General features: G+C 31.6%; 1 protein-coding gene across 1 annotated transcript; it reads right to left on the bottom strand.

Annotated features, from left to right (window-relative positions):
* Positions 1-16: 16 nt before the first annotated feature.
* Positions 17-18,575, bottom strand: LOC148627571 (pre-rRNA-processing protein TSR1 homolog). The gene is made up of 19 exons (XM_088574972.1): positions 18,376-18,575; positions 14,664-14,734; positions 13,129-13,215; positions 12,671-12,783; positions 12,015-12,210; positions 11,316-11,386; positions 9,628-9,784; positions 9,129-9,293; positions 8,428-8,572; positions 6,426-6,523; positions 5,256-5,351; positions 4,334-4,404; positions 3,851-4,088; positions 2,867-2,918; positions 2,286-2,491; positions 1,750-1,852; positions 983-1,123; positions 531-605; positions 17-238 (listed from the first exon to the last, which is right to left on the bottom strand). The coding sequence occupies exons 1-19, from the start codon at positions 18,485-18,487 to the stop codon at positions 33-35; spliced, it is 2,403 nt and encodes an 800-aa protein (XP_088431098.1). The 5' UTR covers positions 18,488-18,575; the 3' UTR covers positions 17-32.
* Positions 18,576-19,900: the final 1,325 nt, after the last annotated feature.

Below are 19,900 nucleotides of genomic sequence, written 5' to 3' on the forward strand. Positions count from 1 at the left end.
AATAACAAAAAATCAATATCATGACCAAAATTTTATTCAAATATTTGGTAAGCTGCCCCTTCCTCTTCTTCTTCCTCCATGTCCATGGTTTCTAAATTAAATTCTTTTATCACAGGAGGACTAGAAACATTAGGGTTATATGTCCATTTTGGGAACACTCTCTTGTACAGGTTCATTAAAATTGTGTCCTGTGATTTCAATTGTCCATCAAATACACATTTCATATGACCATGTGTACCTGTAATATTTAAATTGAAAGATATTTGAAAAAATACATTAATTCAATGTTTAGAATAAATGCCATTTTAATTTGCACAAGGTAAAAGAAAATCACAAATTGCCTGAAAAAAATAAACTTGCTCGCTAAAAGTAAGTATTACATTATTGTACAGTATAATTACTGGTACTTTTTAAACATTACAGTATGGTATTTTTCTCTATGCAGAGTGCAACTTTTACTAGATAATTTTGAAGTCTTATTTCTGTGGATAAATAACTTTTACAAGATGAGATTAAGCATAGCCACTAACCTAAGGGTTCTTTAATATGACCTCGTCGACCCCACTTCGATCTCAACTCCACAGGTTTAAACCAATCAATATCCTCTGAAAAAAAGATTTATACACATGTTAAATAATATCTACATTAAGGCAAAATCATATCATGACTCTTAACTTTGATATTCAATAAGTAATAGATTACCTTCAGAGTAGGAACTTGTCAGATTTTGTCATTTAGGACAGATGAACAGATAAAAATGCTATATCATCCATTCATGTTTACTAGCAATGGAAGGACAGCTATTCTACACCTAAAATAAATTCCAATAACTTCAGGAAATTTAATTAATTTCAAGTTCTGAGCCATGATTAAATACTGAAAGCATATTTTCACTATGTGTATCTATTTTTTAAATAAAATTTTGTTTAACTTTCTTACTAATGTTTTATTTAATCAAATTTACAAGTAAACACATACTAACCTCTGTTGAAAAACATGTATCTAACAACTGCTGATCTTTTGTTGATTTTGAATGGATAACCTGACAGAACAATTCTCTTGGCAACTATTCTGTCTGGGTTGACTGAATGTAAAGAGCCAGTAGCAACTAGTTCATGTTCACCTGTAATATATAAAGATACACCCAGTTCAATTTATTTCAAAAGAATAAATCAATTTAATGCCTTTGGGTTAATCCTGGAACATGCATCCTTTTATTCATTTTCCACTTAAAAACAAGCAAATTGTTTGAAAGTTATATGAGCTATCTTTTTAATGACTCTGCATTAATTTATATAATTTATAGGATGGCTGTTCCAAACCAAGAAATACCGTAAGCAAGATCACAAAAAGAATACATTCCACTTCCATCACACAATAATTAAATTGCTTCATGCATATTTACATATATTGCCTGAACATCCTATAAAATCTGGCCAAAATCCAGTTAGGGGTTGCATCCATGTACATGTATAACCATTAAGTTTGGCTATCCCCCTTTGTAAGTTACAGACAATAATTATCTTGCTATATACCTTCCAAAATAGTTTGGAGGGATATACCAAAAATACCCCATGCACTGTAGCTATGATTGCAGTGGTTAAAACCTGAACCGTTGGGGGCAAGGGCAAATAACAACACTCTTTTAAAGATAACAGTAACCTTGATGGTGTTAGTTTTAGGTATAATGAATTAAAACACATTTGATGATGAGGATTGACTACTCCAAAATCTTTTAAAAACATTTACCTAGAGGGTTTTCTTTGTATACAAGAACGGAGGCAGGAGGGAACATGATTGGTGCAAATACTGTTGCTATCGTAACTGTATCTGATGGCATAAATCGATCAAACTGAAGAAGAATAAAAAATAATAAAAATGCATTCATGAACAAGATTCTTAACATGCAAACAGATTTTATTTTGTATAATTGTACTCATTCATGTTGATCGTTAGTGTATAACTTAACTTTCATCACATTTAACTGCTTCTCTACTTATAATGGACATTCTTTTTTTTTTGTTCATGGACATTAACTGATCGCAATTTATTGTGAGATTGTCAAAACCTCTGAGGAATGTTTAAAACAAATAAGTTTGTGCTATTTACTTTAATAATGTAGAATACATTTTTAAACCTATTGTGACAATGTATGATTCTATATGTAATCAAATAAAAGTAAATTAAAACTTTCTAAAATATTATTGAATTTTTCAAGAAATTGGTTAAAATAATCATGAATCTGCAACAAAATGATACAAAAAAAGATAAGACTTTGTTCATACCTTATGCTTAGCACCATTAGTATGTTGTGAGAAGACTGGACATGTTGAGTACCTCCTGTATCCAACATGGAAAATCAGTCTTTCCTTTGACTTGATAGGTTTATTACAAGTAGGATGTTTCTTCAATAGGAAGTTAACTACGGACATTTTCTGTTCATGTTTTAACAGACCAAATATCACTACTGGACTTCCAGGCTGGTAGGATTCTTAAAGAGATTACTGATAATACATACTAATAATTTCTAGAAGATTGCTGGCATGTTATCTTAAGATAAAACTAAAATTAATTTCTAAGATCCTTGTGCCAGATAACTAGAAAAATACTAAAGTATCTGTGACTTTGATTGTGATAATCAGAATTACCGATTTTTATTATGTCACAAATTGTTAGGAACTTTTCACTCTAAAAATTGGAATTCTGTTCTTACAGTTATGATTTTAAACTGAAATCAATAAAATCTATTTAACATTTTTAAGACTCTTTAATGTGTTCTACCAACTTACAAAAAAATCCTGTATTTTACAGGGATGTAATTTTTCCATGAATTCATTTGATTCTCGTCAAGCTATATTATACTTACCCATAAAGGCTTTTGGGACATTTGATATGTGAACAGTAATGTACCATCCAGGCTGAAAATAATTTTAAAAAGATTATTGTATTGCAACCAAAGTGTTGATATTCAAATACAAACCAATTATAAGCAGAAAAACTGTGAGGAAATCTCACTTAATGACTTTGTGATACCCCCTCCCCTCCCTAGAAACCATACTAGTATATAAAACCTAAAATTTCATTCAGATGGAAAAAAACAATATAAGAGATGCACAATGGCATCATATGATGTGTGAAGAGTTTCATTGAATTCTATTCAGTGTTTTTAGAGGAGTTGCAGATTAGAAGATGTCCCTTCGTTCAGTCAAGTCCATGTTGTGCAATAGGAAACCCCAAAGTCATTCAGATGGAAAAAACAAAATCAGTCGTGCACAATGGCATCATGTAAAGAATGTGTGAAAGTTTAATCAAAATAGATTCAATGGTCTGAGAGGAGGAAGGACAGCATGAGTGGGGTATAAGAAAACGTTATTAATCAAAAGAGGTACTGTTGCTGTAAAGGCACACAAAACAGTAACTAAATATATGCTATAACAAGATAACCTTTTTCAACAGGAATTTTAAGAAACTTTGCTCATTTATTCTCAGTAGATGAAAATGGTTTTTCCTTGCCTTTAAAGCATACATGTTATTTTTCATGAATAGAAAAAAGAAACTGTGACTAAAATTAGTGATACTTGCTGCTTGCAATATGCAAACCCTTATGTTGGATATCACCCTTTCAAAGCATCTCAAAATACTTTTCTTGCTTTAAATTCATCTACACAAGATGCCCAACCTTCACGTTGTGTATCAAATTACATTGAACAGTTCAGGTGTACCATATTTGCAATTATAAAATACATGAAATGGAAGAAAACTTTAATTTTCAACCACTGAAACCTCCCTTAAATAATTCAGCAAATCACTTATAGTGTAGGGAAAATAAATATTGAAATAACAAAATTACCATAGCACCTCCATCTATATCTGAGTCCATCACACGTTTCTTGGTTTGACGGAAATTTGCAAATTGGAATATTCTAGAATAGTCAGTTGGTAGGTTTTCTTTAGGATCCCATGGTGATGTTCTGAAACTCTTTAAACCTCTGTATCTAGCAAATCTATCTCTTGCTGTTTTTTCCATGGGCGTGTCAACCTCATCTGGGAACATGACATGAAGTTTTTCTTCTTTGATCTTTGCTAGCCTTAAATTAAGTGTTTTAAGATGCAAGATGAAAATTATAGGTTTAAATCTTTAAAAACCCAATCAATATTAATAAACAGCAATGCTAAGCCAAGGTTGGACTGTCTAATTTACATATTGGCCCAATAATCTTTTAAATGATCCTAATTTCAGACCTGCTCAAATGAAATAATCAGGGCTACCTGAAATAAGATTCAGTAAATGTATTTATAGTATTCAATATACATAATGTTGCATTAAACCTACATGCTTTTTTCTTCATCCATGTCCATATTCTCATCATATCTGGCATCATCATCAGCTTCAGTAACAGTCAACTAAAAAAGTAAGATACAAAAGTAAAGTTGAAAATCTAATAGCATTATTATTGATGTACTTTACATTTGACCAGTGTATATCTAATGCATCCCTGAATTATGGAATCTAGTGGTTGCTTTTTTTTTTCAATTATTCGTAACAATCTATCTTCTATCATCATTCATGAAGTGAACTAGATGCTCTAAAATGCCTGATTAAACCCACCTGGTTTGATCAGCAACATTCTTATTTTTTTTTTTCAAAAGCAGACATGTTTTATTTGGGATAAATATTCCTAATGCTCATACCTTAGGAACAATCATATCAAATTTCATTAAATTCTGTCCAGTAGTTTCTGAGGAGAAGATTTATCAAAGAAATAACATTGAAAATAGCCAAAAAAAGTGTCAAGAAAGGGCAATAACTCCAACATGGCTAGACAGGTTGTCATGAAAATTTGACCACAGGTAGAACTCATCCTAAACACTTTTTCCCTGTTAGAATATTGCTAAACCTAATATTTTTAGAGATATATGCAAAAAAACTTCTTTCTGACCCCTATGTTATATTATTAGAAACTGCAGTCATATTTTTGGACGAATAAAAAATTACCACATCAGTTCAATGCAGAATACCCTAAGGAACATTCATGCCAAGTTTGGTTCTAATTGTTTGAGTAATGTCAGTGGAGAAGAGTTTTGAAAATATGTTAACGACAATGACAGATGCCAAGTGATGACAATAGTTTACATTGCTCTATGGGCTAGATGAGTAAAAAATGGCATTAACAGTTCACTGTTATGAAGATACTTGAAATTTGGATATGAATGTGTCAAATAGAAACATAATGATCTTTATTTTAGCTTCTTACTGTATCAAACTCTTCCTTGTCACTCCCTTCTTCTTCAGATTCCTCTTCATCTATCCCCTGCATTTCATCATCTTCATCTTCACTCTCATCATCCTCCTGTTTTTGAAGAAAAACATCAAATCTTTAACAGTTTTCTGTTCATGCAAATTCACTCTTTCACAGCATACTTAAATTCAGTAACTTATAAACTAGGAAAAAACTGTTACCAAAGTTCACTTATTGATACTTCCTGCTCCCCTCACCAAAAAACCATAGAGGAAACCATAAATCATTCAGGTGGAAATGCAAAATAAGAGGTGCACAATGACATCATCTGATGCTGAATGCTAGCAAGTTTCATCAAATTCCATTCAGCAGTTTTAAAAGAGTTGTGGATGAAAATTAGGACAAAGAAACCAAAAGACAGCATGATCACCATATAAGGATGGATGGATTTTCCTCCAAATAATTCTATTTCATACAGTTTCATAAAATAGGACAGGCAGAAAAATTTCTGGTTGTTGTTGAAGAACAATCACTTATATTGTTGTTTATTATAGCCTCTATTCATTGATTTTATTTTTATCTATCAGTAAAATTAAAGAAAGCATTATTACATTTGAGAAAAACAAAGAAACTGGCCTCATCTTAGGGATCTTTTGATTTCACTCACAGTGTTAAAAGGAACCCTGTTTATCATTTGACATTAATATGAAATCACTGGCCAGACAAATTAATATGTACCCTCTATTGCTACAGAAAATTGTATGTGGTTTTACATATAACCCTTGTTCATAAGAGATAAAAATTGTATAGAATGCACTGTAGAATTTAAAATCAAGGGAGATAACTCTGTAAAAGACACTAAAATACAATAAACATTATTGGATTTTCAATAAGATTTAACTCCTAAGAACAGACAGATTGGAAAGAATAAATACACATTTCATCATATAGACCTATAAAACAACTAAATAACAAAAATAAAAATTTGTAGCCTTTTTAGGGGTGTATCACATTTTATAGAAACTGCATGATTCTTACAAAGACAGCTACATAATTGTTATGCATTTTAAACCTTTGTAAAGTAAACTCCAGTATAAATCAAATGCCAAGGTAATTACATTAAGATAATAAACCTACTCATGCAATGATGACAATCAATTAACCATTGACACTTTAACCTCTTACCACATTGTCTTCATCACTGTCTACAATCCAGGTAGCCTGGTATTCAGATGTTCCTTTAGGAACCTTCTTTACAGTTCTCTTCTTAGCATTCAAATCAGCTGTGAAATGAATAAAAAAAACCATAAAAATACAGTACTCTTTATGAACAGCAGAATACAAGTAAACAATATTAGAATATCTTACTCAATGTAATCCTTACTTTAGGTCCCAACAATTATTTAATATTGTGTCCGAAAATTGATATATAACAAATATCGTTCTTAACAGCCACTTTCATTCTGGTTTCCATTATCTCTGAAAGTACAGGTTTACTTAAGAACCATACTAATAAGGAACAAGAGGCTCCCAGGAGCTTGAATGGCTCACCTGGTGAAATTTTGCCTTACAAGGGCAATAAATAACAGGAGTTGTCGAACAATTTTGATTCAAGAAGATTTTGGTAGTACTTATCATAAGGATCATGTCAGCAATTAAAAGATTCTATTTATCATAGTTTTCAAGATATTGGCTGAATACTGAAATTTTTTTTTTTCACCTTTAAAGGGCAATAACGCCTCAAAGGAGTCGTCTGACAACTTTGATCCCTATAGACTTTTCTAGGCCTTATAATGAGGATCATTTCAGCAATTGAAAGAATTTGGCTAACTTAACTGTTTTGGAGATATATGGGAAAAACTTCTGTCTGACCTAAATGTTCTATTTTAATAATGGTGGCCATGTTTTTAGGCAGATGGAAAATCCCCATATCAGTTTTTTGAATGATATTCCAAGGAACATTAATACCAAGTTTGTTTCCAATTGGTCCAGTAGTGTCAGAGGAGAAGATTTTGGAAAGAAAAAATGTTAAAAATAACTTAAAAACATTGAAAAAGGGCAATAACTCCAACATGGCTTAGGTCTCACTAACCACTTCTAACGTTTCCATTACTTTACATGCTAAAAAAGTAATTTTCAAAGTCTCACTGTGAATTCCCAGGACAAATGACTTCTTAAAGCTCATACCGTTGCAAAGCTTGGAAAATAAGGCTTCCAAAATCATTATGCTAATGATATGATGATAGTAGAAATTCTTCACAAAATTTACTTGAATAAATAATACTGAAAATCCACATTTTTACCTGTTCTGCTAACTGACAGCATGGAGGCAAATTACTCACACATGTAAACAATATTCATACACTTTTGTAGTTAATTACATATATGATTTTAAAGTACACATTCTCAGCTTTATTTTGACTAGTTTTAATCATAATACACACAAATAATGCACTTACAATGCATATGTCTAGGTTCAGTGTGTTCTTGGTACTACATAAGGGGGTGGCCATTTGACCCGGAAGTGGTTAGTGAGACCTTATCAGATTAAAATGAGTATTAGACCACAGATAGATCTCATCATGCTGAACCCTTTTACCCACATGAGAATTCGGCTAAACCTAACAGTTTTAGAGATATAAGCGAAAAACTACTGTTTGACCCCTATGTTCTATTTTTTAGTAATGGCAGCCATGTTTTTCAACGGATCAATAATCCCCACATCAGTTCTATGCAGGATACCCCAAAGAATATTCATACCAAGTTTGGTTCCACTTGGTCATATAGTGTCAGAGGAGAAGAGTTTTGAAAAATTTAGCTTGGTGAGCTAATAAAGGAAATACTTTTGTTAACTTCCTTAACAACTTCTAATCTTTCAGAACGTGAAATATTAGATAATAATACCACTGAGAGTTGTATCCAAGGTTGGGACAGTAATGAAATAAATCAAAACAGTTTAGTGATATTCTAATGAAAAATATATCCCATAATTTTTGCTCACTACATATCAACATAAAACCAGCAATTTTTTTCTCCACTTTCTTAACCTTCTACATTTCTTTTATTGGATCTCAAATTATTTTTTTTGGCAAACTGGATGCATTTACATTAATAAGAAAGTTGACAAAAACATGGACTTGAAACCCTCTGCATGATTCTTACGCAAAACTGTACTTAAAACTCTAACCTTCAGCTAACTCCTCATCTGTTGGCCAGGTCTGTTCACCTTCAATTGGATCTGGTATATTCTCACTCTCCAACGACTCTTGTTGTGATGTATTGACTTTGTCTAGTACTGTTACATAACCTTCTGATTCTGTCATTTCAGTGTCCTATAAGACAAAGCAGTTACAAGTTGTTGACCATTACAAAAACCTAGACTGGGAGTACCGTGCTCCACGCAGCAGCAGACGTTTGTTTCCTCTCTTACTAATGACTGTATGCAGGCCTTTCAAATTCAATGGCTTTATTCAAATCATAGGTCATTTGACAATCGGATAACATTGGGTAAAATCATTTACTTTTTTCTGATTTTGCAAGATTCTTGTATTTTCTGAGAGGGCTGGCTGCAGCATCTAGAGTAAATTTTGAACGTCAGATGCTGTTTGGAGCTTTAGGGAGTACATCAGAAAATTCTAAAATGGTACAGTTGTACTTCTGAAAATTCTAAAAGAAATACAGCAATTTAATGAATCAACAAATTTGATTCTTTCTTTCCAAATATTCCCAGTGTCCTCAAAAATCCCTTATTTTTGTCCTTATTTTGAGTATCTGATTCATAGCCAAAGAAAGGAACATGTAACTGCTTGTATTTTAGCCTAACCAGTATATGTAGCAGATTCAAAATCTCTTAAATTTCATTCAAAGCATTATTCAAGTCGGACAAACCTGGCCCGATAAAACTTTGCTTTTCTGATTCTGTACATAGGGATCCTTTACTGCATCAATTTGTGACATCTGAAAATCTCCCCAACCTGGGATGTGTACCAGACCATTCACTGACAGATTCTGACCTCTCAAGAAACCAGTTACTTTCAAGGTGCCAGTCTCACTCTAAAATTGACATACATTAATGTAAAAATTACAATCATGGCTTATCATGCAAGTAAGCTAACTCCTAATGCAAACTGACATTAGCAATGAATTGAATAGAAAATGTATTACAAATAAAGTAAGTCTTGGATTCTGAAATTTTTTTTTTTTTTGTACTCTGAATAAAGTTGTCTTGAAAAAGGCTATGAGTGTTTTACTTTTTTATTATGAGGCCAATAATTGTTCATCATTATGTAGGTAGAAGTTTCTGAAAAATACTTAAATATGCCTCTTATTCATGGTAATTAAAATGCACATCTCTCCAAATTTTACTTTTTAAATAATGTAAACTTACACTTTCATACGCCAGTTCAAATTGTATATTTTCTGCCATTAAATGTGGACGATACTCTCTGAAGTATATTGGTTTCAATTTCTGGTTTGTTATCAATCTAACCATTAGAAGTGCATCCTGTGTTGTATCTATGGAATGATATTTTTCACCAGGAAACCTAAAAATATCAACCATAACTGAAATTGATTTACCACAGTGATTTTTCTAGCGCTTGTCATTTTCGCCAATGACAAAAGACTTTCAGAATGACGAAAATAATTGAGTCTCATTTCGTCACCTGAAATCTTTGAAAGTACAAAAAACATTAAGAGCTGTAAGCCCAACATTTGTTCAAGTGGCAAAAGTGACAATTTAATTACCCAAACGTAATTACAACTCTCAACAGGTGTCAAAATTGTGTGTAAACAATCACCTAATTCGCCTATTACACTAATCAGGCACCGCACGTGGAGTAAATGTTGATCTCTGACCACTCAAGCATGAAAGTTCAAATGCCATTAACAATTCCTGCTTTGAAAATTTCTTTACTTATCATTAACTTTGTCTCAAAATGGCATAAAAAGTAATTTATCATTTATTTTTGTACATCAAACTTCAGTGTGAACTAATGTGGGTAATTTTGTCACTACCCTGGTGTCACTACATTTGTAGTTGAATGTCAGCAATATTTACCATCTTGAAAATATCATTTATGCTATCAATGAATTCCTTAGGGACCAATACTGAATATAACTGAAAAATAATGACATAAATTTGTCATTAACTCGGTCTGGTTCCCAAAAGCACAGTTGAAAATTGTGCTAAAAATTGAATCTCATGAGGCAACAATAGGGAAATACCTATTTGAAAATATTTATATCTGTCCAATGTAGCACTAGTACATGTTAAGGCAGTTCTATATCTACACTGTGCTAGATGTATTTTTGTGTTTCTACAAAGTGTGGCAATGCAGAAAACATCATTTTTTCTATGAAATATATGTACATTTAAAACTATGCCAGGTATGTACACTTGTATGTCCCTGATTAATGTATAAGAGTGTAAAGGGATTTCTATTTTTGATGATTCTTAAAAGCTGGGGAGTTCCTTTTTTAATTTAATCTTGAGCATACTATTTGGATTCTCTGAAAAACATGCTTGCATGACAGTGGAAAAAAATTATGTACTTTATTTATATGCAATGTACATGTACATTTAAGTTTCATTTAATGTCAGATGCAAATACTACCGTACTTTAAAAAAAATATACCATTAAAAAGGTCCTCATTTTCTCATGCGAAAGTGACTAATGCTTTCAAAATCCTGGAAAAACCCCTGTTTACCGATAATCTTCATAAAATCAGGAATGATTTTACGAGGTCAACAAACATAGAGGAAACTGGCAAAATCAGAAGTCAATATACGATAAAGAAAATGAATAGTAACAGTAAAATCCAGATTTGAAATAGCAGTAATCCGCTAAAAAAGGAAAGAAAATCATTTCTGTAAACTAAACTACAAAATGTGAATTAAAAAATTCATCTACTGGTAAATCGGAGTTTAATGTGACAACTAATCAAATTCTTAAAACTTTGAGAATTTGACAAAAAAGTATTTCACACTAAGTATTTAATCTTTGAAAAGAAATGCATGATGTTTCGAAAATTTTTACTTTACTCACTACACATATATTTTAGTCTCATACAAACCTTTTATCTATTTGACGCTGAAGAACTTTCTTGACCTCTCCTTGCTTTTTGTGTGATATAGCTTTCAAACCCTAAAAAGTTTACTTAAAAGTCATTCATGACATTTGCTACTAAATTCAAATTAAGAAATAAATCACAGAAACTCCATTTTATCATTGTTTTACTACATGCTAGCCATTTATGTCGCATGTCATATATCAGAATAAATGTTTAACAATACTTGTTATACACTATCATAGTGCTACCTGGAAGCATTAGAATCCACATTTGCATATGTGCATCCAAGCTAATTTAAACAAAACATTACTCAGCCAATACACAGCATGATAATCTCACAGGGTAAATAGTTTACAATTTAAATAGCATATGTATGGTTAATTTAAAAACTAACTTTCACAATTCTTTGATATTACAAGGAAGATAACTATGATTCATCAATATATTTAGGGAGGTAACAACAACATAATATGGCCGTAACTTTTGAGTAAATAATCCCATCAAACTGCAATCCAAACTTGATCTGTATTTTATGTTACTTTATAACTACAAAGTTATTAAAAGATCCTTCAATATATCTTCTGAAGTTATCATCTGAAAATTGTCAGGGGATGGGCAGACGGACAAATACTCAACTGCCAATATTTTCTGAGTATAACACATAATACATTGCCACTTCAAGTGGTGGGGTATAAAACTAACCTGAATTCCAAAAGTAACTGATGGGACACCTTGTCCAAAAAGGCAGGTCAAACAGTAGTCACCAAGGTCATCAATACCACCATCTGGTGAAAGCAAACATAATAGGGAGTCAGCAACCTTTGCAGCATCTAATATGGAATGGATATTGCCATATTCTGGTACATATACAGCCACTCTCTGTTTAAATCTAGGTATGCTAAAATTGTTAAATCACCATATGCATTACAAGTAAAAGATATTAAAAAACAATTTTATCATCACAATGGGAAAAAAGATAAAATGACTCACTAAAATTCAATATCTGTAAATGAATAGAAGTCATTCGATTGATAATGTTTGTTAAGGAATAATGGACAAGTTGTACTGGATGGGAAAATAAAAACATTTCTTCATACCAGACAGGTACAACCTTAATAATTTTCTGTGGTTTTTTCAGTAAGTTACTTTGTGACTTACTATGGTAAAAATACTGTCTTTAATAAGTTTTGTGTAAAATAAGGACCCCTTTATCATGAGTGTGATGAGTAACCTATTACAAAAATATAAATGATGTCCCATGAAACATCCTTAAATGAATTTGAGTTCAAATTGAATACTGTTATTCCATTATTGACTAAACAGAGCCTGATTTAAATAATTCCCTGCTACATGTATACCTGATGTGGCAGACTCCTTGCTCATTCTGTGATATGCTTGCCTCTTCATCACAGGTTTTTAATAAAGACAGCACTGAGTCAGTGTTAACATTTTTGTGAAGCTTCACAACAACCTAAAACACAAAATAAGCTTATAACAAACATCATTGTATAAATATCATTTGTGGTTTGACAGTGTATATATAATAAGCTTGTAATATACATAAAAGCTTTAAATACTGGTATTCAAATAATAGCAAGTAGTGCCTATTCTAATAATTGATAGTGAGCTCAAAAAGCAACCATCAATAATATGTCTATTAAATATACATTCATTCATGTTCATACAAGAACTTATCAATTCAACCATGTATCAAACTTTGTTGACTTGACCTACAGTGTGACTAGATGAAACCTTTCAATAGTTATTGACAAATCTTTGTCACATCAATGACACAAAACCAGTTTTATGTTCTTACCACTAAGTGTGGTGGAGATCCTTGACTACCTCGACTTCTTTTCTTCGCAAGTATTTCATCTCTCTTTTGTTTCCTGATTTGTAATGCCTGGAAAAGAGATAGAAAATTCAAACTGTAAGTCAAACATTTAAGTACATTTTGCTACTAAAAATTATAATTTACATATTTAATAATTAGTTTACATTTATTTGTACATTTATTTAGGTTCTCAAGGGAGGATCAATGTTTTCAGGTTAGTTGGCCTAAATAGAACCAATGTGGACACACAATTCATATTGGACACAATTTTTATGGAGACAGACTAAGCACTTTTGAAACAACTTTGCTACCATTCTAAAACACACCACCAAGTTCCATAACAATCCTACAAGTCATTGAGAAGGAATTGGGGACAATGCATCAGACCAAGATTTACTGAAAAGAGCCTAAGTCCGACAGCTGTTATTTCTACAATTTTAGCACAAACATAAATTTCTGACAATTTGCACATCTCCATGTGGTTATATTACATCCCACAAAATGTCATAACAATGCTGCTTAGAAAATAGTTGCAGCAGACAGACAAACAGGATGAAACCTATATACCCCCAAATTTCATTTGGGGGAGGGGGATAATTAAATCCTTAGTGAAATGTGACATGAAAATTTTGGGGTTCTAATTTGTAAAAAATCAAGATTTTTTCATGCCAAAAAAACCTTTTCCACATTTTTAGAGGGGACATATTACTGGGCACACGCATCCTTGGAGTAGTCTTCGAAATGTGAAATTCACCACAAGCCTGACAGCCATGGTTGGTAAAGATGTTGGTGGGCTTACAGAATTTCGCTAACATGCCAATGATTACTACTTGTATATAAGTTCATTTAAATTTTTGAGCTTGAGCTTATTGTCAGAAATCTATATGGCAAAGACTGTTAGATCCACACTTGGTTCTACAAACATGCAGGTATTAGTAAGATATCACATAATAACAAAAGAAACCTAAAGTTTGACAACTCCTTGCCATGGTTCAGGATTTTTTCAAAAATGTTCAAGTGTATTCAAAGTTCGCTTCAGTCTGTGAAATTAACCTCTATGTTCAGTCATTAGCAAATGAGCTGAAAGCACCTGAGTATCCTAAAAAATATAGCATCCTTATTTTTTATATCATGACTAATTAAAAAGGAAAAAAAGCAACTAATTATAATGTATATGTTGCCCAAATCTAACAAATGAATTGTAATGGCAATTTTTACATGAAATGATTTTAAACTGCTTACCTGTTCAGAGCACAAGTTCATCCTAGTTTTTAATAGGGTCTTGATATGTTCCATTTTCTGACTGTACTTTTTAATTCTTTGTTTTTGATCTTCATCTGTTCTCCTTTTGTATTTTAGGTTTAATTTTGTCTATGGATTCCCCTTGTTAGTACTTACATTGTTGCTACTTCTTTGCAAGTGTAAATTGTCAAAACTTGCAACTTTCTGAGTACATGATTTTATCACAATATTCTAATTTATTTTAAAGAGATAATATTTTGATAACTTAACCTTACCTGGTGCCGTCTGTCGTTTCTATTCAAAGCACCCTTCTTTTTCTTTGTAAGAGATTTGACATTGACCTTGCCTATTGATATAAAATATAACAGGTATATATACATATCTAAACATTAATCTATATTCAAAATTCTAATATGACTTTAGATCCCAGCTGCGGTAAAACCTTTTTAAAAATATGACGAAAATACATGTAGTCCTATTAGAATCATAATAAATTACGGAATAATTCTGTGTACAGTTGAAAAGAAGGACAAATGTTAGACTGCCTTATCCCAAATAGTTGAATGTTTTCTCATTTAAAAGCATATTGTTTTTGTACAATGACTAATTTTCATATGGTTGAACTAATGTGAAATATCAATAATTTTTATTGAATAAAAAACATACATGGTTCTTATAATAGAACACTGGTCAAGGGAATTCAATTATATGGAAAAAGACATATAATTTACTGTACAAATCGATAATTCATCCTTTATTAGAATATTCTACAACCATGTGGTCACCATATTTGAAGAAAGACTTTCATAAAATTGAGAAAATTCAGCACCATGCTACAAAGTAAGTACCTGATACAATAGACAATAGACAATTTTATTTGCACAAACACATTTACAGTAAATGGTTATGGCATGAACAAAAACAGTACAATGTAACATACATTACATATTAACTAAATTTATGACCATGGTGCAACAGTGGTGTAAATCTGATCAAAATAGATTAATCTATAGTTTAAACTTTGATGTTATATATTAATATAATTTCTTTTAAATTAAATTGACCTTCGAAATCCAACATTCATTCATGAAATTGATAGTTATTTTTAGTATTTCTATAGAACTACTGTTTAAAATATACATGATATACCTCTTGGTGTGAGGTGAGGTTTTGATGAAGAAATTGAATTATGGTTGTCCAATTTCAATCTGTATTGATTTTTATTACCTAATTATAAGGTTTTATCTTGTTTATTAAATATACACATATTTTTCTCTATTTTCAAAATTTATTCAGGACGGGGCAATCTATTGCACTGTTGATGACCTTTATCTAAGCCTTTTGATTGGTTGAACTTTTTTTAAGCGCTTCATTGAATTGGAATTAACACACAAAAAACTTGTGTTTAAAAATGTAGATGTGACTCTCGTCTGCCAATTCATAAACATGGAGCAGTCAATTTCCTATTCCTGGTCGAATGGTTGTCTCTTTGACATATTCCCCATTTCCATTCTTTATTATATCTCATAGACAAATTAGGTAATAAAACAGTTATTAAATGGGTTGGATGCAATAGACCAGAACATTTGTCCTTTGGTACTTAGAATGATCAAGTGTTCTCAGTACCTCAGGACAAATATTCTGGTCTATTGCATCCAACCCATTTAATAACTGTATACTATGTGGTGTTTAGTGGGTGCACACCGAGAAGAAATGATATTCATCCTCGATGTCCCCACTATAGTCTGTGAGTTTTATAAATCTTTGAAAAAAAAAAATTCTTATAAAATAATTTTTCGAATTTTTTTTACATAATTCAATTTTTCAACTGTATTTGGTTTTCTATAATGCATACGAACTCTGAGAAATATTTTCAGAATTTTATCACAACAGACATAAGAAATTCCCATTAGGCTTAATGCAATTTTAATTTTAAATATTTTAATATAACTTTGTCTGTTTGAATGTTGGAACAGCTATTTGAATATTTGATGTAAATATAAACAAAAAGCCATGTGCTCAGGCTACATAATAAAGCTAGGTCACTTCAAGTATTGAATATCTATAGGTGTCAATACAGGATTATAAAGGATGTGTTCTCATGTTCAATCAAAATCTTAAGATAATCAAATGAGCTGATGATCACATGTCTTAGTTATTCAACTGAATATTTAAATAGCTCTTACAATACTAAGGCATACAAAAAACAATAGAAATATATATAATTGAAATAACATAAAGCCTAAAAGGAAAGTTTTCTGTTTATTGAGATTAAATTCTGAAAATATTTCCCAGAGTTTGTATGTACTGTAGATATGAATCTGTAATACAAAAGTTAGAATTTTTTAAAAAATAATTTTTAAGGATTTTTTTTCAAAGATTTATATAACTCAAATGGACTATATCACATGAAAAATCACACATATCACAAATACGTTTTTTTCTCATATTTTTCCCAACCCCTTTCTATTTCTAGTGCATGTGCACTCAAATGAAATTTACTGATGATAGATTTTTCTATTTTAGTTTTACATAAATCAATATATGGGGGTCTTTCAAATATAATATTTTATAAATAATTTACCGAAAAATGACAATTTTTCACTTAGAGCAGGTGAGCCTACTAAATTTTACTTAAATTGATCATGTAGTCTTTGTTCAATTCTTTTGATATAAAATTGAGGGTTATTATAGCCAGTTGAAAAGAACAAGTTCCAATTTCAATACAAATCTTGGTGGCTACTAAGTAGTTTAAATAGCTCTCTAGGTAGAAATCTGCCCTACATTGTACCAATGTGTCCTACTTAACTACCACAGAACACCTGTGTGATCTTTTGGACACTGCCTTTAAAGTTTGAATAGCTGTCAATTATGATGTTACTGACATGATACATTAAACAGAGGTTAATCACCATTCATTTACTGAATGCAAAAACAACTTTTTCCAACTTGAATTTGGAACTGGTTCTTTTCAACTGGCTGTAAGTTGTAAGTTAAGATGACAGAACCCTGATTTATTTGGTATATATTTTACATGGGACATCCACAAGTTGTTGTTTTTAACGTCTCTGAACATTTCCTGGATTACATTCTTTTGATTACCGCTATAACCTTGGTTCCCTTGATTACTCTATTGTAAACAAGTGTATCATGGGAGTTAAGGATATGGTTTAAAAATTTAATGGTATTCAATTGAACTTTTTAGACGTAGAGATGTTCTGTTCATTTCTGCTAAGCAATGATACACAAGTTGAATAATGAAGATTGATTAAAGCTCTTGGTTAACCTACTTAGGAGTACAGACATGACCAATATGATATGATTGGGGTGTTTAAAGCTTTACCTGGAATCAATGATATCAAATGGCAAAATATGTTTAGTTTATCTAATAACCCTGCACATGGACATCCGTGTAAGTTTCACAAGAAAATGTGTAACACAATTAACTGTTTTCATTCTTTTTCATTATGTATTGTTGATAAGTGGAATGGTTTGTCAACCAAGCCTGTATGAGCAAAATCTGTGAATATTTTTAAAAGCCAGTGGAATGAGGAAGATTCAATGGAATGAAAGAAACTTCATCCTGCCATACATTATATATGTAGAACACAGCTCAAATAAGTAAATGTAAGAAAAAAGTTTTTTATATTGAGGCGACTTAAGAAGTCTAAGAAGACTAAGTTTTGCCGCAAATGACAGGTAGAACACAGGTACATGTACAAAATGTTGGTAGAAGGGAGTCCATTAGTCCATGATACTTTCCAACATACATGTATAATATACAGTACCATTGCCATTAGAATTAAGACGGTGCTTACGGTCGAACTATATACTAAATATCCTTAATTAAAATTTAATTTAAAGACCAAATGTATAAATTGTACGTAATTACCCAAAAGTTTACGACTAACATAAATATTTTGATTAAAACAGTACAGATCGAGTAAACTGGTAAGTAACTCAATAATACATGTGGCAAATGAATACCTCTATTTTCCCTTTCCAGTGACCCCTTACTCCGATGTTTGCCATGTTTATGTGACTTGTTTTGTTGCTTAAAAACTCCGGGTCGATGTACTTGCTGTTTATCTGCTGCCATTGCTAATAATAAGTATCAAAACTGTCAAACTATTGAACACGTGCTTTTGTACAAGCATGTTACTATTTATAGATTAGATAGTTTTTCTCAATTACTCAAGCGATCAGTAATAGTACCAAAAGGTTGATAATCCATTCCCGAACTATCAACACAGAGACATTAATAAATGTTAGTTTCCAGTCATGTAATTGTCTTAAAATATATTATACATAAATATAAGGTTATTACCATAGATAAAAAAATGGGAATGAATGTATTTAAAACATTAATCTTCCCAAAACATATAGAATTACATGACATATGCCTTTCATCTGTGGCAATTTAACATCCCACGAGGGGGTCACTTCTTATATACCAGTATATACAGACATGCCGCTGGAATTGGTTTGTTTTTCATGAGTTGAAATTTATGACAGGGTCATAATTGTTTCCTTCCTATGTCACCGGGCTGTCATTTATCAATGGGTTATTTTCTACAATTTTTCTACAATTAAATGTATAATTTATTGCTTTTCTCCAACCTGCTAGAGACCTAAATGGTCTTAATTCAGAGAGATGTTAGGTACACACAGGGAGTGTAATATAAATTCCCTGGTACACGGTAATAAAATACATGAATGGGTATGTATGTATTTTTTTTTGTTTTGTTTTTTGATACAAATATATGAATGGGTATTTTTCCAGCCCGAGCTGCACCCCGTACCAAATTTAACAAAAAATGACACCCCCCCCTTTATGCAGCATCCTTTCAACATCTGGTCCATGCTCCTAGTTTTTAGTGGAGTCCGAGTTGCTCGTATACTTTTCTTACTGTGTATGTATTATTTTGCTTTTGTATGTTCTTTGTTGTGTGTGTCTATGTTCCATGTCTGGTCTATAGATCTTTGTCCTTTGTTTCCGTTAGAATCTTGGTTCCCTTGATTACTCTTTCATCATTTTTGCTATGAAGTTAACTTTTCAGTCAAGAATGTTCAATTTTTTCTAGCAGTATAATTTGTTGCTTTTCATGTTCTATAATTTACAAAACATTTTTTTCAAAGTGCCAGAAGGTTTCTAAGGTGAAAAATGTCACTTTTTTGTTAAAAGATAAAACATATGAACAGTATTGTAGAGTTTCTGTAGCTGATCCCAAGTTTTTCTGACACTTTTGTAGAGTTTCTGTAGCTGATCACAAGTTTTTCTGACACTGTTTTCTGAGTAGTGCCCACAGCCCAAGTCACTTTATGGTCGTGCTAAGTATTTATTGTAGAGAAAAATAGTTCGAGCCTGACCATTTTGAAGCAAACGAGGAAACGATGGGGTTCTTTCAGAACATCACTTTCAAAACTGTCTATATAAAGTTACGAAAAGGCAAGTAATAATATTATATGCCAGTGTCCTTAATTGTATTGAAAGTTATATTTGCTGAATATG

This window comes from Perna viridis, chromosome 1, assembly GCF_037379345.1.
Source record: "Perna viridis isolate PV_CMFRI_1.1 ecotype Kerala chromosome 1, ASM3737934v1, whole genome shotgun sequence".
NCBI classification, from domain to species: domain Eukaryota; kingdom Metazoa; phylum Mollusca; class Bivalvia; order Mytilida; family Mytilidae; genus Perna; species Perna viridis.

What these genes read in the sequence shown, in the direction of transcription:
- LOC148627571 (XM_088574972.1), bottom strand. Translation starts at nt 18,487, where the DNA reads ATGGCAGCAGATAAACAGCAAGTACATCGACCCGGAGTTTTTAAGCAA. An exon ending in ACAAGGAAGAGTTTGATACA is followed by an intron (nt 4,405 to 5,255) that starts GTAAGAAGCTAA and finishes TTACTTTTTTAG; the next exon opens with TTGACTGTTACTGAAGCTGA. An exon ending in ATGGATGAAGAAAAAAGCAT is followed by an intron (nt 4,089 to 4,333) that starts GTAGGTTTAATG and finishes ACTTAATTTAAG; the next exon opens with GCTAGCAAAGATCAAAGAAG.